The sequence below is a fragment of the Vespula vulgaris genome, chromosome 9, assembly GCF_905475345.1.
Source record: "Vespula vulgaris chromosome 9, iyVesVulg1.1, whole genome shotgun sequence".
In the NCBI taxonomy this organism is placed as follows: Eukaryota; Metazoa; Arthropoda; class Insecta; order Hymenoptera; family Vespidae; genus Vespula; species Vespula vulgaris.
In genome coordinates this window covers 5,775,458-5,793,622 of record NC_066594.1, presented here as the reverse complement: position 1 = coordinate 5,793,622, position 18,165 = coordinate 5,775,458, and the positions used below count along the sequence as shown (strand labels likewise).

Genomic DNA, 18,165 nt, shown 5'->3' with positions numbered 1-18,165 from the left:
AAATTATAAAATTTTTATTTCAGTTTGAATCGTTCAGCCATTTGGGAAGATTGGACCAATTACAAGCTAAGGAAGATACTTGCCTATCTTCACGTTGTACCTAATGCTATTATTTTGTTTATCGTTTTTCTATACGTCGATACGTATTTAACTTAACGTCGCTAATGTAACATAATGCACGATGGATTTTGCATCAGTTTTTGAAAAAGGTGCTTATTCGGCGATATCGTTGCTTACAAAATCTTCAATCGATTGATTTTTCACGCTATGAAACATAATGCTTTCTACGACATTCAATTGAGACCAAACATAAATAAATTGTCTTCAATCCAAAGGAAAAATACTCGGGAACGTGTTTTTTCATCTTATCGTGCTGAAGTCAATTTCTCTTCTATTTTTGGTAAGTCATTTAACATTCTAGGTTAAAAATAAATATGACATATGCATAACGTTGCATCATTCATCGTTATTAAAATTACGAATTAGTATTATTACAGTCGGATCGACGTTGTACCTAAAATGTTCGATTCTCGATATAAAAAATGAAGCGTTTTGCGTGTATAGAACGAAAAAAAAAAGAATATCGTACAAAAATATATAGGAAAACGGATAAAATCATTCGCGATGGAATGAAGTGTACGAAATTTCGAGAATCTAGCCAACTTCGATATAACGTAGCACGTTGAACGTGATCTACGAGAAGCTTGAAAAGCCCGCCTCTGTAGGAACAAGATGGCGACTCGAACGGTTGAGTGCCATCTGGTGGGAATTAGGTGAAGCGCGTATAGGTCGTGGTAGAGCGAGAGAGAGGAAGAGAGGAATAGCGTGGAGGGGGTAAGAAGGAGAGTCCAGTACGTCGAGGAGAGAGCAGTATCGCAGATGCAGTGAAGTCGTCCGTGGGTTGACAGGTTGTGCGTGGTGGGTGTGAAGGAGTGTTAAAGAAAGAGAGAGAGAGAGAAAGAGAGAGGGGAGAAAGAGAAAGAGAAAGAGAAAGAGACAGACAGAGTGAGAAGAACAAGCCGGTGGTGTACCGAGAGAGGCGGAGGGCGAACGAGTGAGCGCGAGAGAAAAAAAAAACAGAGGAAAGGGATATCGTTTTGTTGTCGTTCGTCGAAGAGACGCATTCGTGCGACTTGGAGTCGTGCTTTGCTCGTGCTTCGTAGCCGAGAACGAAATGATTCTTTGAAGCTTACAGAGGAGTCCTCTCTCGATCGGTTTAGGAGTGTGCGACTAACAAAGAGAAGATATACGACACGTCGAGTAATTTCGGTCTATTTATCGTTCGGTCGGTCGATCGGTCGGTCGGTCGGACGGTCGGTCGGACGGACGGACGGACGGTCGGTCGGACGAACGAACGAACGAACGAACGAACGAACGAACGAACGAACGGACGAACGAACGAACGGACGGACGGACGGACGGACGGACGAACGGAGGGATAGACGGACGGAGGGACGGAGGGACGGACGAACGAAAGAACGGACGGACGGACGGACGGACGGACGATCGGACGTTAGTTCGTTCGGTTTGACGTTCGGAGGATCAGTCTATTTTGTTAACGTCGCGCCGCGTCGTTTACTTGAATCACCGACAAGGGATTATTTTTTCCCGTAAGAAGAACTCGGATTGGCCGTCGTCGGGTTTACGACGTCGTCGTCTGGCAGTGTATCTCGCGCGTCGTTGTTTATTCGAGCGTTTCTCTATCGCGTTGGCAGATCGGCGATAGTAAAAACGAAAGCCAAAACGGCGACGACGACAAAGACAAAGACAAAGACAAAGACAAAGACGTCGTACGGTGATTATTGGGTGCGCGTGTCTTTGTTTTTCTTTCTCGGTGCTCGATATTCAGCAGCGTTGTTGGTGCGACGGACAGAGTGCGGCGCGTTACCGTGAAAAGGAGACGACGACGACGACGACGAGGAGGTGGAGGAGGAAGGAGGAGGAGGAGGAGAAGAAGAAAAAGAAAAGAAGAGGAGTCGGTTGCGGCGTTGGAGGAAGAAGAAGAGGAGGAGGAGGAGGAGGAGTCGGTGGTGGTGGTGGCGGTGGTGGAGGAGGAGGAGGAGGAGGAGGAGCGTTTACCCGTGAGTTCACGAAGCCGTGCGCGCTGGATACGTAGCGGACTCTCGTGGAGGACCTTCGTGCGTGGAGCTACGATCGGGTGGCACAGCTGATCCAAGGACTCGGGTACGAAGGGCTCTTACTTGCCAATAACAGCCGACAAATATGTCGTCCCCCAGCGCTGGAAAACGACGTATGGACACGGACGTTATCAAACTGTATCCTTGAAACTTTTTTCTAACATCTCTCCTCTCCTCTTTTCTATCTATTTATCTATCTATTTGTCTGTCTGTCTGTCTGTCTGTCTGTCTATCTCTCTCTGTTTCTTCATTTATCTTTCTTCTCTCTATTATCTAAACTATTGCTTTCTTTTTCTATCTTTCTACATTCTCGTCATCTAGTCGTTTTTCTTCGTCTCTCGGCAACCCCTTGCCACGACGCGTTCGTTTTCTCTCTCTCTCTGTCTCTCTGTCTTTCTCTTTTTCTCTCTTTCCGTTTTTCTATCACACACGTGTTCGCAATGGAATATAGAAGTGACTCGACATTAGAGTTCTCTTTGCAAGTGTCGGAGAGGGTCAGTGTGTATGAGCGTGCATGCGCGCGCATATGTATGTACATATGATGTGTCTATGTGCGTGCATAAGTCGTGTGTCAGTCCGTTTGTTTATCGGGGGCATACACGATCGACCATGCCTCCTGCTGTTGCTATTGCTGCGCTGCTGGTGTGTTGCTGCTGCTGCTGCTACTACACTACTACATTACTATTATACTAGTCTACTATTCTACATTAGTATTACTACACTACTACTACTACTACTATTTTACATTAGTATTACTACACTACTACTACTACTATTCCACATTAGTATTACTACACTACTACTACTATTATTCTACATTACTATTACTACACTACTACTACTATTCTACATTACTATTACTACTATTACTATTACTACTACTACTACTAATACTATTACTATTACTACTACTACTACTACTATTACTATACTACTACACTACTACTACTATTATTCTACATTACTATTCTATTACTATTACACAACTACTACTATTACTATCAATACTGCATTACTATTACTACACTACTACCACTACTACTACTACTACTACTACACTATTATTATTATTCTACTACACGCATTATACTACTACTACTACACTATTACTACTTACCTACTGATACTACTACTACACTAATCTTCGGAACGATAGCACCGAGAGGGGAAACGACAGTGAATTTGGTGGGGATGTGCGCTAAAGGCTTCAGTAGGTGGTGGGGGTTAGTAAGACCAGGGGTAGGTGCAGGGAGATCGAGTGCGAGGGGGAGGAGGAGACACTGGAGATTTACACGGCAACGTGCACACAATGGTTGCACGGGCCCACAATGGCGATGTACGATGCCTTCGACGAAACGAGACGAAACACAGAGAGAGAGAGAAAGAGAAAAGAGTATGAGGGCCGTTTCAATTTTTCTTCAAACAGACGGGAAGTATAGAACGAACGAGTTGACGGACGCACGGGTACACAGCTGTTTTTAACCAGCTGATCGTACACGTCTCCGCTAACAACTTCTCGCGATATATTAAGAGTCTCTATTCTCGTTTAAGAAATACACTTGGAAAATACATACATACGCGCTTGCATTTTCGTAGTGGGGAGGGGAGCGTGGAGAGGGGGCGAAGAGAACGTTGGGATGGAGTGGGCGATCAGGCGGGTGGGTGGGCGGTCGGGGAGTAGGTACTCGATAGGCTGACAGAGATAGATAAAGAAGGAGAAAGACAGAGATATACGCACATACTTATACATACATATATAGATACATACATATGTAGATATGTAGTTAGCTTCGGCGTTCTTTTTCTCGATGTTGCATTTAGTCGTCTCATCTTTTTATATCCCTTAATTTCTTTCACGAACCCTTTTTCTCTTTGCCACCGATCGTCGTCCATCTTTCTCTCTTTCAAATATATCCGTCCATTTTTTGAAGCCTTTAATTGGATTTTATTTTAGCTACGTATCTATTACACATATAATGTATTTGATAAGTTATCTAGAAAGAAAGAAAGAGAGAGAGAGAGAATGGGGGAGGTAAATAGTATTATATCATATATAAAATGTAGATCGTTTACGTTAGGAATATTCAATCAAAATTTTCTCTAGACGTTTTAACGATGGTCCAATATCATCAAAAGAGTTACGAAGTTGAATGATCGTTTTCTACGAGCGTGCGCGTGTAAGAATGAAATGAGAAAGACAGATAGACACGTGAGAGTGGGTGGGGATAAGTGAGGAGCAAGGGGTGAAGGATAATGCGAGCGCGAAGGAACAGTATAAGCAATGGAGACGTTGCAATCGCGACGTTCGTTTCGGCCTCGTTTCTTTGAACGAACAGACGAGCGGGATCGACGAGAACGTAACGAGACTCTTCGCAGTTGCACGTAAAAATAAAACGGACGACTATAGAACGAACGTCGTTGGAAGCTTTACTCTGACGCAAATCGAGAGCGAATCAATGCTTTTTCGCGAAAGTTTGTCATATATATTCATTCTTTCTCTATCTCTTTTCCTCTATCTCTATCTCTATCTTTGTCTTTATCTCTGTTTCTATCTTTATCTTTATCTCTTCGTATTTCTTTATACGAATCGAGAAGAAAATGTATCTACTCCGATGAATTATCGTAAAACCGGAAAATTCGAAGGAAATGATTTAAAGTTTTCAAATTTCCCGCGTCTGGTACTTTCAATGATGGCACCTCGCGTCTACTTCTCTCTCAATTGATAAAGACGCGCAACGCGAGCCTTCTCGCCTACGTGCGTTAACATGCGAGCATACTTATGAACGTATGTATGTATGTACGTATACATGTACGTACGTACGTATGTATCTATGTATTTATGTAGTCTTTCTTATACAGTAATCGACCTCGAACTACGAAAATTTATTTCCCGTTTGACGTAACCCCGTTGTCGTCACATTAGTACTGGTGTACTACTCGACGTGATAGTTCAATAGGAATCGATACTTTTGCCCGATTCGTAGTTATTTGTTTCTTTTTAAAATGACATTTATAGAGACAAAGTACAACGTATCTACTTTCGTCAAAGTTACGAAATGTAAAATTCCATACGTATTTAAGTATACAGAAGTTATTTGCTATAATTGACGTCGGATATTTTAGAAATGCATGGTATACGATCCTTTTGACATTTTTCTATGATACGAATCCTACAAGTTTTCCTTTTTGTAAACGTAACTTTTCCCGCGTTTCTTTTTTCGCGATATATCGATCAGTTTATGTATGCGTTATGCGTGTTGCGTTAAAGTTAGGACAATCGTTTCTATAAAGAAAAGTAGTACGAGTGAACGGGCTATCTCTGCCCTTTTTTCTTTTTTCTGAACTTTTAATCTCGTCGATGTATGTTATATATACGTATAGATGTATATATGTATGTATGAATATACATGCGTACGTATCATGCATATATATATATATATATATATATATATATATACACGAACACACGTTTCTGGTAACTTTCCATTCCTAGGGCCTTTATCTTTCAGTCTTTTGACGTAGATTTACGTACACATAGATATATACATATTTACGTACGTATGTACCTACGTACGTAGGTACGTTGTACATTGGTCGACGTTTCTTGCGACGAATGATCTATTTTCAGAGATCGAAAACTCGCTTGTAGCGCGCGAGACCCTTTTAGAAACACATCTATGCGCGTATAGTTCTTTCGATTTGTCCTTGCGTTTGTTCGATATCTCGAACGATGTTATTCGTTATCGATTCGAGTAGTAAAAATTAATTAAAAAATTTCGTTAAAACGTCGCGTCTCGCGATCGATAAGAAAAACAACAAAGAAATTTCGAAAGTTCTCGTCGATCACACTTTTCTTTCGTATCACTTTTTCAATATTTATCTATTGAATGATTTCGTTTGCGATCGAAGGTTGATGTAAAATAGGGAATATCGAAGAAGTGTCCAAATGGAAAACGATAAGAGTATCAGGTATCTATATGTGAAAATACTTTCTCTGAAAGATTTTAATTGATTCGTGAATACATTTGCTTTTTACTATTGTTTATTTATATATTGTTTAGATATCAATGATCGATAGATCCTTTGATAATTCTCAGCATATAGATCCAAGAGAAATTTTATATCTTTCCTATTAAACTCTTCGACGCTATTTTCACATGTAATTTTTTTATTTTGAGAAAAAAAAAACTCCGTTTGACCCATTTAAAGCCATTTCGAAAAAGTAGCCTCGTATTTGTTTTATATTGAATTATATTTGTGTTTTCCATTCGAATTGGACGTCCCGTTAAAAATGTCTTCAGTTCACGTAAATCACTATTTCAATTTCATTCCGAACACGGGATGACACGTGTGCACTGTCGATCGGCCTCTCCTCATGGTTTACAATAAATCGTTTCCTTTCATCTGGCACAGAGTCACGTCTGTTTTAAACGTTCTCGCAACCACATCAGATTTTATGTTCCAATTTAAAGGCGTGTTTGCCCCTGACTCACGAAACTATCGCGGCCGAGTCGTTCTTTGTCTCTCTCTCTCTCTCTTTCTCTGTTTTATATTTTTTTTTGTTTAGCATTTTCAAAGAGAGTGACAACAAGAAAGAGAGGGGGGGGGGGAGAGAAATAAACGCGTACGTTCTTTTCCTTTTCTTTTATAGAATTAAAAACTCATTCTGCTTTATCAGCTCGTATCGTTTTCCCGTATTAAGTGTTAACGAAGGCTTATTAACAAAGGCGTTCTCTTTCTCTTTGCTTCATTGTATTCTCGTAAGCCGATTGGCCTTTTTAAAAGTAAGATAGGTAGGGCTGCACAAATAGATAGAGCAGGGATTGACAAATTTTCTTTTTTCTTTTTTATTTTTTATTGGTTGGCGAAACCCTCAGAAGATTTTCCAAAGATCGCGCGCTACTATCTTCATATAATTTTTTTTTGGAACGACAACGATCTGTTTTCCCTCTCCAAATTGCCGACTCATTCGTATTGTCTCTAAAACTAGAATAAAACTAAAGTAAAAAAAAAAAAGTTGGCTCTTGCTAATTTTACGCGGAACAGTCTTGAATATTTTAGTGAAATCTTAGAACTCCCTTGGAACACATTCTTGAAATCCCTGAGATCGAAAGAAGACATCATTTCCAATCGAGACAACATAAACAACGTGCTCTTAAAAGTTTCCGTGTTTTTGTGTTGCTTCACTTTTCTATACCCTGACATCTTATTCGATAATGGATAAAGCTTTGTTGTTGCGGTTAAAAGTAATAACGGTGTCTGGGAAATTGTTCTTGATGATAATTATTTTGATATTAATAATTCTTATCAAGAAACAATAAGAAGTTAGCTTTTATCAATAGTAGCCAGTAACTAAAGTTTACTGCTTTTTTAAATATTATTATTGCTATTATTATTTCTCTACCATTTAACTTCACGATGATGTCATACATTATATATCCATTCGCGTGTTTCAATGGATATAATTTTTAAACTTCGGTATATATATATATATATATATATATATATATATATATATATATATATATATATATAAGCAAGAATAACGTTCACACGACGATTGTATTTATCGCAAAATAAGAGACGAAAGTATAGTATATGAATATGGTACATCTAATAAAAGGAAACTTAGAGTAATAGATTTTCTATACCGCATAGCTTCTGTTATTGCTTTTCAACAAGTAAAGACCTTGCGTTTTCTATCCTTTTTTATCTTCAGAACGACACGCGAGCGAATGCGTCGGCACAATGGTGGAGATAGACGGATGATCTTTTTCTTTGGTTTTATTTTATTATATGACGTATGTATATACATGTGAATACATACATATAAAATACGTACATGTATTTACCCCTCCAAATTTTTTTCTTTTCTTTTTTGGCATCCCTTTCTACAAGTCAACGTAAAATGTTTGATCGATTACACTGCTCGAGATTTGTTCGTTTCTTGCAACACGCCATCTTTATTTCCAACGAGTTTAAGAATGATTATTTTGTAACAGTATTGAGTCCTACAGAATCCTTCTCGTTTTTCTTTTTTCTTTCTTTTCTTCTTTCTTTAATTTTTTCTTTCTTTTCTTCTTTCTTCAATTTTTTCTTTCTCTTTTTTTTGTTTTTCTTGTTCATTCGTTACGGGACACGAGTGATGGGATTAAGAGGAAGTTGTTAGAATATTATCTGTCTTCTTCTCGTCCGTGAACGCGTGCTCAACGTATGGAAAAGAGCAGAGAGTAGTTGTTCGTGTGTCTGCACGTTAAATGAGCAAAAAAATTGCCACTCCTTGTGAAACTCATTGATTCTTAAATAAAGTCTTCGGTCTCGTATTAGCAATAAGTTCTTAGTGATAACAGCTCGTTATTTTTTAATTTTTTCTTTTTCTTTTTTTTTTTCCTCTTAACAAATATGGCTGGTCACGTATACCAGACTTGACTCAAAGTTGTTCCTACGTTGTAAGAAAAAGAGACAAGGAGATAGATAGACAAACAGACGGAATATTTAATTACGTTTAACATATCGATAATCGTAGGACAACAGTTTTATCTGTTATTCTTTCTTTCTTTCTTTCTTTCTTTCTTTCTTTCTTTCTTCTGTTTTAATCTAATAGCTGACAAATATCACGAGGATAGATAGATCATAAATCGTTGTAAAGCAAATTTCTTCGTTTACGGACGTGCATAAGAAGGATCCTAAAGAGATTAACGATGTGTGTCACGCTCTGTGATAAGCTTGATGGTCACGTAAAACTCGAAGGTGCATACGTGAATCGTTTTATTATACGACAAAACGAAAATTCGTACGACTTGGCATGCGAGTACGTGTTATTAGTTGACATAAGTTATACTTCTTCGGCGTACATAAATAAATATGTATCTATAAAGATATATAGATATAGGTATTTACATAGTTCTTCTTTAAAATTTTTGTCGGATGATCGAGCAAAGGTGTCTTTCGCGAAGGATAGAGGAGAGGAGAGAAGATTGAACACGAAAGGGTAAACATATTGTGGGCGGTTAACGAAAACGAAAGCATTAACGAAATTTTCGAAGGTTTCGGGTTCGGTGGTCCTTCCACCGAAATGATTTTCCAACTTCGCATGTGTGTGTGTATTTGTGTTTGTGTTTCGAAGGGATATTAACCTAATCGATTAGATTCTAATGAACAGGGTTATCAACGGAGATCCGTAACGGTTTCACCTTAATGAAATGGGTTCTCTCTCGCTATGGTAGTGTGAACACGTTTATCGACATAAAATTTGATTTCTCGTTAATCAACCGAATAAATTATCCGGAGGAGTATATCGCAATTCGAACGCAATTCGATCGTAATATTCCGTCTCTCATCATCGATATTCCGCATTAATGAATTTTCCTTTTTTAGTGTATCATGAAAATCCTGGTAATACGCGCGATGACGTAAGAAATCGTTGGTAGCAAACTCAGGGACTTAGGTATGATCGATAAAAAGATAAATTGCATTGTGTTTGCTTCTCTTCGGTGATCGCTAATTTCCGATAAAAAAGGGAAGAGTCAGTTGGTTTAGGGAGACTTTGTAACGCAAACTTCCGTTTGTACGAATCGTGTGTTATTATCCGGAAGGTCCTGCGATCGTGTTTCTATTTATATTTGTTTTTTCTTTGCATTTCTTTTTTTATCCTTTTTTCTTTTTCGAATTCCATTCCGTGAAGCTCTCCTTCCTTTGATTAGGTCATGAAAATTTATTAAGTCTGACACATTATTGTGACATTTGGGCGAGGCATCTGGACGCACCTTATAAAATAGAGAATCAAAGAGAAAGAGAGAGAGAGAGAGATGAATAGATAGAGTAGACGATGGCTATAGTAAATGTATTTTTTCAAAGCAAATATTTTCTACAACAACATTCCTCGATCGTTCGATTTTTTTTTCCCTTTTTGTAAAACTCCTTCGCACGCTACGTAAATAGGGGACGACGTTATAGCGTATCTCGCTTCGCTTTGTTCATCGTGGAAGGCACGAAACCTTGATGGAATCGTAAGCAGAAAGGTCGTTCCGTTGTAGGTGGCCATTGAAACGATACCGCGTCCTCGAGTGTTGCAAGTCCGACAAGTCCGATAATTCGAAAAAGAATCTTCTTTTTCCTTTCTTTTTTTCTTTTTTATCTAAGGTAATCAAACGCGAGGATGATCGGTGAAATCAGAATATATATATAGTTTTAAATGAGACGTTTATCACGTTTGAACGTAATTAAAATCATATATACTTTTCGATTCTTTAGTTCTATTAGAAAATATTTTTCCTTTGGGTTTTATCTTCATCGTGGTGAAGAAACAAAAGAAAAAAAAAAAGAAAAATTTATTGAGATCATTATTGAACGCATTATCGATTGGAATTTGTAGAAACTTGTTTCGAAACCGATCGATGAGACTTTAGTGGCTTACATGCATTAGTCTCTTAGTATCGCGATGTAGGAGGTCACGTAGAAAGAAGAAAAGGGAAGCTTTCAATGTGAAAGAGAACAATCTAGGAACTTTGTAACCTCGAATGCTCAAGTAGTTTTTCCTTGTGGAACTAGGAAAATGATTGGTCGCTAGTTAAACACACTACATGAGTTTTCATTATGTATTCTAGAGCGTGTTCGGAAACGGAACATTCCGTGATACTATTATTCGATCCGAGAAACAAAGTAATGATTATCTAAACGCAGCTTTTATAACGATCAAACTATCTATCCACCTGGTCGGCTATAGATATAAGTCGGTCGTTTCTTTATTTGTTTTTCTTTATTCTTTTTCACTCTTTCTCTTCCTCTTTCTCTCTCTCTTTCTCTCTCTCTCTCTCTCCTTTTTTCTCTTTCTCTCTTTCTCTTTTCACTAGGAAGAGAATCGTCACGTTTTCTTACGTTTACAATCTAGATAGCAAACTTCTCTATCTCGCCCTCACTATCGCTAACTTTAATAACAACCGTAGTAGTTTCTACCGTTGCATTTTATCATTACGCGTTACAGACCCGAGCCGCACCTTATCGTTTGTAATTTTATTGTTTTTCGTTTCCCTTGCTTCAATGATCTCGAACCAGAGTGCGTAATCGCGGTCAACGCGACGCGAACGTGTTTTCATTTCTTTTTTTTTCTCTTTTCTTTTCTTTTCTTTTTTTTTTTTTTCGTTTAAAATCATAAGTGAAATTGAGAAGGGGATATCGATAGATAATTATAAATTTTATTAGATACATTAGTACATATATATTTGGACGATGGCAGTGGTCGATAAAGGTATCGCTATAATAACTAAATTATTTTAAGAATGTGCTTATGTATTCGAATATTTTTAAAGTTATTTATAAACAACCTAATTTGCGTCAGGCTATTTTTTATCGTTATCTTACTACGTAGTTCGCGTGCACGCGCGCGTGTGTGTCAGTGTGTTGTGTGTACGTATACGTGCGTTTTCTGGCCTTCTTTAATTAGATTTTTATTGCTTTGTTTTTTCCTTCTTTTCACTGTTTACTTTTATCTCGTAATGATGATAGAGCGAAATTTAATGAATTCGAGCGGACGAGTTACTACTAACGGTTACCTCGATTCCATGCTTTGATCCTTTCATGTAATACGTGAGATACTTTGAAATATATTGAGAAATCGCAGAAAAAAAACAGTAGTTCTTTTTTTTTTTTGACTCTGCTATTATTCTCTCTCTCTCTCTCTCTTTTTTTTTTTAAGAGAACCTATTCGCTTTTTACATTTTTTTTTTCATCGTACTATGTCGTAGGAATATAAATTGCAATTAATTAATTTATAATGGGAATGGTCGTTATGGTTTGCCTCTTAACTTTTTCAGGTGACGCTTTAATGTTTTCGATGTAATGTTTTTTTTCTGTTTGCGAGAAAAAGAAAAAGAAGAAATAAAATAAAAAGAATGGAAATATAAGATCGAAAGAAAAGTGATCCGTTCGAGGCGAGAAATGTTGTAGAAATACGCGAGCACTTTCTAACCGAGCTCATCGATAGTCCTGCTCGCTCGCGAGATAAAAGCATGCCAATGACCTGCGTTAACGTGTGAGACAACCAATAGATATGATGATAAAACGTGGGGTTGTCATATTCTCGGGGAAAGTTGAGAATTATAGGTAATCGAGCGTTTCGTACAATTTTTCTTTTCTTTTCCTTTCTTTTTTTCTCAGATTGTACGAATAATCTTAACTCTTGTCGAGTTTGGCAGGAGTAAATGATTTAGGAAAGAAACAAGAAATAAAAAAGAAAAAATCTACGCAAATAATGGCGCCACGTTTGGGTTACATCGTCGACATTTCATTACGTTGCATCAATCGTAATATCAATAACAGTCATTCTCGAGAGACTATGAAACGTGTTTTAACGATCGTGAAACGAAGAGAAAATGATATTGACATTTCCTATATTCTTCAATTTTTCATTGCATCTATAATCATGATTAACATTCATTTCATCGTTTTTTTTCCTTTTTCCTTTCAAACGTTTAATGTTATCTCAGTCTTCTCTCTATTTTCCTTAACTCAATATATATATACATTATATAACAGAATAGAAAGCAAACATGAGGTGACGATCCTCGGAGGACTCAATGAATTTTCTGTCAAATTCTACGGACCACGAGGGAGTAAGTATATATATATATATATATATATATATATATATATATATATATATCACATACATATATTTTTTCTTCCCTGTTTCTTCCTTTATTTTTTATTTTTTATTTTTCTTTAATTTCAAGATATAATTTATATTCATATATTTATTTATTATAATAGCTATATTACATTGTATCAAACGTATATGTACACGAGTCTTTAATTAAGACAAATTTTTATGTTAATTTGACAAGTTCACTTCCTTTTTTTTTTATTATTTTTTTTTTTTTAAATTCCAGTAGAGATATTATACGAACGTGTATGATCAATGTTGAATTAATGATGTTGTCGTACGAGTATATCTATGTACATAGTATGTATTTCTTTGCGTGCGAAGAGCTCGTGGACCAGAACAATTTTCTTGCACGTATATACATACATACACATATAAATGTATATATACATAGAGTCCTGAGACGAAGGATCGCTTTACGTGTTCATTTCGTCTCTCCATCTATTTTGATATTCCAAGGTCGACGTGCTCTTCTCGCCACACCGGATATACTTATGCAATGGCGCGTACTTACGCTTTCCTTGGTTCGCGTGCGAAGAACATTATCGATTGGCAGGAGTCTCGCGAACCAAAAGTTCCTTGACTTCTCGTTAATGAGTAGTCCATCAGGATTAGAAGTCCGAGTTCTTCAGGTTTAAATCGATTGCCTTGAGACTCTTCGTTCGAGTCAACATGACTTTATTTACTCTCTCTTTCTTTCTTTCTTTTTCTTGATAAATAAATATACACACACATACACACACACATTATATGTATGTAGAAAGAGCGAGAGGAAAATATTCTAGATGATTTCTGTTTCGTGACAAAAACGAAACCGATTCGGTTTTCGAACCGATAAGTAAGTACTATGTACCGTACGGACAAATATGTTCGACCGATCTCTTAGTAGAAATCGAGTTCGAGCTGGAGCTCGTAACCGTTCATTTTATTTCCAGTTGGAAACGAACGATCTCCCGTTTTGCGGAATAAAGCGACAATTCACGACGGGTTTGGCGCGAGCACGATGTAAATATACCGAGCAACATTTATTTTATTCAGTTTCTCTTGCCTCGTTGTGTCCCGTTCTCCCGGCGAACTCGCGCTCCCCTATATAATTCATCGGAGTTAAATCACAAATCGTTTCGGTACTAGAAACGTCGCTTCTACAAATATGTATTTCTACGGTAGATCGTTTCCAAGTACGTTCGCTTATGTATGCGTAATTAACGTGCTCCTTCTCAGTTTTAATTTTCGCGATATCACGATGACTTTTATTTACGCGTAGATTATTTTTTTTCTCTTTCTCTCTCTTTCTCTCTCTTTCTCTATGTGTGTTTTTTTTTCCTTTAGATTTTTTTCCTTCTGTGCTTTTTTCTTTTTTTTTTTCTCTCCTTTTTTTTTTCATTTTGTTTGGAAACTCTCGACCCGATTTGTTGACGAAATATCTACGAATGAAAATAGAAAACTTTCGAAAGTATGTACACGATTGAACGAAATAAACCGTCGTTTCAAAGTTTAGAGATATATATGTACGTATATACATAAATACGTATGTATATATATATATACACACACGTATATAAATTGTATAATGAATAGCGTAGTTATAAATTGATAAGATTAACTCTCTTTCTATTCGTACGAACGTTTAGATATATCAAAAGGTACGGTCGTCGATTGGTTTTGTTCGTAAGTAAGTACGTAGACGACGAGGAAAAATTGTGTAACGAGCGAGACTTCTTCACGACTTCTTCTACATTACTACCGCTGCGCAAATCGTTGCCGTTTAGAAACTCTCCTGGAAAAGTGAATATAAGTTTAACCAAGGAAAGGGATCGTAAGCGCAACGGCACGATGAAGTAACCGCTCTCTTCCCGCTAATTACGTGATTATTTCATTTTCTACGTTTCACAAGTCGGATTATCGCGACTGCGTATCGATAATTGCCTTTCGGCGAGTACAAAGAACTTAGATCAAGCAATCGATAAGCGAGAAAACTGGAAAAGAAGTGCGTTTTCTTTTTTGGTTTTATCGTTTCGTCGAATATGTATATAGAAAGGGTATAAATCTAACGATTACAAAAAAAAAAAGAAAAAAATAGAAAACGGATGACGAGCTTAGTTTTTTTTCTTTCTGTTCTTTTTTTATTTCTTTCTTTTTTTTTTTAATATGGATAAAATTAGCGAGGCGTATCATTAGAAAGATATCGACCTTCCACCGTAAGATGTGCAGCATTTAATTCGTTCAATGTGTCAGATTGCCTTGCTAAAGTGGTGTGTATGTATTATATATTTGCGTGCCAATATATATATATATATAATTCGAGGACGTTACGAAGAAGAAGTAAACACACACTCGGCTTGTCTCGAAAGAAGAATAGCAGAAGGTTTTGCTTTGGAGTACGAAGTGGCACGCTCGTTTGGAAATGGCTGTAAACGAGCGGTCGCTTGATATACATCGGAGATACCGCAGTGCAACGGGTGACCCACTTTACACTCGGGAAGGCTCTAATACGCCCTAAGATTTTTCTGTTCGTATAGAACACGGAGTCACTTACAATTAGCTTTGTAGCGCATTTGAGTTCGTAAGGAAAGTTCTTTTTTCTTTTTCTCCCCTCGTTTTTCTTTCCTCTCTTTTCTCTTCCATATTTTTTTTCCCCCTTTTTTCTCTCCTCTTTTCTTTCCGAAGTTCGTACGTAACAAAAAAGACGCGATATCGTATTTAAATCCTGTGGATTGTAAAAAAGATAAGGAAAAAAAAAAGAAAGAAACAGAAAAAACAGGAAAAGAGCGATTATCTGAATTATCGGCCGATAACGAACGATTCGACCTAGATAATCTTTGTTCTAAGAGACATGGCATAAAAATAAATTCATTAGGCTTTCTTTCTTTCATTGAAATTACGAAAGCTCGTACTACACATTTTATTGCGTCTATATAGAAAGTCTCAAAGTACGCACGCGCGCGCATCGACGTTCACCGCACTCTCGTTGCTTCTCTTGCTTCGAGCAAAATTCATCGTTGTGTGTGTGTGTGTGTGTGTGTATACGTATGTATATATGTATGTATGTATGTATGTATGTATGTATGTATATATGTACCTTCGCAAACGTGCGTCATCGAAATTCCGATCGAAGGGATTTCGAATAATAGGTACCAGATATAAAATTAATACGCTTATTATAAATTTATTCGGTCGTGTTTTTAGATTGGTTTATTAATTTGGACTATTCAATTACGTCGTTCTTTTTTTTTTCTTTTCTTTCTTAAAATTTAGATTAAAGCTAGTTAGTTATAATAATTATAGCAATAACGATTTCTACGATAAATTCCATTACTAATTTAGCAACGCATTGATGTACAATTTGATTGCATATCCGATGAATTCGCAACGTTCATTTGTATGTCACAACTCTGCGCGTACGAATGCGGGTCAATAGTAGGAATAATTGAAAAGTGATCAGAAATACACGTTCATTTGCTTTTTTTTTTCTTTTTTTAATTTAATAAATTTGATATCAATTTTGTTGATGAATTCTCGTAGGATTTATAATTCAATAGGTATATAGAATTAAAAAGAGAGAAGGAATATAAATGAAAAAGTAGAATTTCTAAATGTTATAAAATGTCGACAAATTTATTACTTAACAATGTTAAATTAATCAAGAAACAATTCGTAGACAGATATAAAATTCTGAGATTTGTGATCAGTAAATATGTGGTATATAGAAGAGTATAGAAAAGAAGAGTTGAGATAACGAAGAACGAACTGGAGTGTTTTATCGTTGTGGAATTATACTAATTATGGTATCGATCAAGCCGCTTTTTGCACGAAAAAGAAAAAGAAAAAGAAAAAAGAAAACAGCAGAATGAAGAAAAAACAAAAAAAGAGAAGATGAAGGAAAAAAAATATATCTCGTTTACGAAAGAAGACTTCTTATAGATCTAACGGATGTTATTGATAATAATGTCGCTAATCGTCGTCGTTTAAAGAAAGTGTGTTATATTAGCGTGACTATGATGTTAGGAGGCAAGGTTAGCAGCAGCAACAACGGCATGTCATTGAATTCTCGCTTCGTTCTATTCCAAGGCACGATGCACGCGATATTAACGTAAAGGCTTTGCAATCTTATACGTGGGGCATATAAAGGGCACGTAGGCGGTGAGGATGGAACGGAAACGGAGAGAAGATTTTTGCCAGAAGCATCAATGTACATACATATTCCGGTTGCTTGATTTCTACATACATACATATTCATATGTATGTATTTTAAATAAAATTACCTCCGGATACTATATAACTTTTCGATAATATCGTTCTTTTTATTTTTTTATTTATTTATTTATTTATTTGATATATTTGTATATTCTTTTTCTTTCCTTTTTTCAATTTATTCGTCAAAATTACGCACGATTTCTTTTTCGTAAGTTCGTACGTTCGTTTTTCGATTTATCGTCGTTATCGTTAGTAAATAAAATTCTCTCGTGTGTTTACTTATTCGGTAATGTTCATTTTCGTTTCTGGATCAAGAGTAAGAGGGATTGAGATTGAAAAAGAGAAAGAGAGAGAGAGAGAGAGAGAGAGAGAGAGAGGGAGGGAGTGAGAGAGAAGGTTTTAGAGTAGGCAGATAAAAAGGTCGAGCATGTTTATCAAATCGCACGAAGCTCGTAATCTCGGCTAACACTCGCTCGTCATTTCGTAAGCCGAAAATGGACGATGATAAATATCGCTGAGTCTCTCTTTCTCGCTCTCTATTTATCTATCTTTCCTTCTGTGTCTCTTCTACCTACGCTACGACATTTACGCTACCGTTCGTTTAATAAATGACGAAGAGATCTTGTTTTAATCTCTTGCACGCGATGATTCACGATTTTATTTTCTCGCTTACGTTTTCTTCATTTCTATACCCCTTTGAAAAAATAAATCCCGGAAAACGATCGAAACGTACTGCTCGACGATACATACGATATTATGTTTTTCTTTCTCTTCTTTTCCTTTTTTTATATATATATATATATTTTTCTTTTTCCTTTCTCTTAAATTAGTGCGTATCTTTCATCGGCGAAAACGGAAATCACGATGCTCCAACGTGGGAACGAGAATCAAGGAACGTTATCGGTATAAAAGATCGTACATACATACATATAAACACATCGTATGTTCACTCTAATCACGAACGTAAAGCCTGAGGTCCGCGAATCTCATAAGATAAACTGAGAATCAAGGAACACCAAACGAATGATATGTATCTCGCGAAAGCAATGTATCGTATGTTTGTTCGGAACAAACGTCGTTAATAATCCCTAGTTTTCATGGGAAACCACTTGGAAGAATGAACATATTACACATAGATAACGAGAGAAAGAAAGAGAGAAAGAGAGAGAATAG

At 36.8% G+C, this 18,165-nt stretch overlaps 1 protein-coding gene across 3 annotated transcripts in view; it reads left to right on the top strand.

Moving 5' to 3' along the window:
* Positions 1-170: 170 nt before the first annotated feature.
* LOC127066114 (ubiquitin-conjugating enzyme E2 H) overlaps positions 171-18,165 on the top strand; it is a 29,928-nt gene continuing 11,933 nt past the window's right edge. The window contains exons 1-3 of one of the 3 annotated variants that reach the window (XM_050999462.1): positions 553-2,276; positions 12,672-12,748; positions 17,823-17,895. In XM_050999462.1, the coding sequence (XP_050855419.1) occupies positions 12,713-12,748; positions 17,823-17,895 (109 nt within the window). In that variant the 5' untranslated portion in view covers positions 553-2,276; positions 12,672-12,712. Of the gene's footprint in view, positions 401-552; positions 2,277-12,671; positions 12,749-17,822; positions 17,896-18,165 lie in introns of those variants that run through there. The other 2 variants (XM_050999461.1, XM_050999460.1) reach the window with 2 other exon arrangements.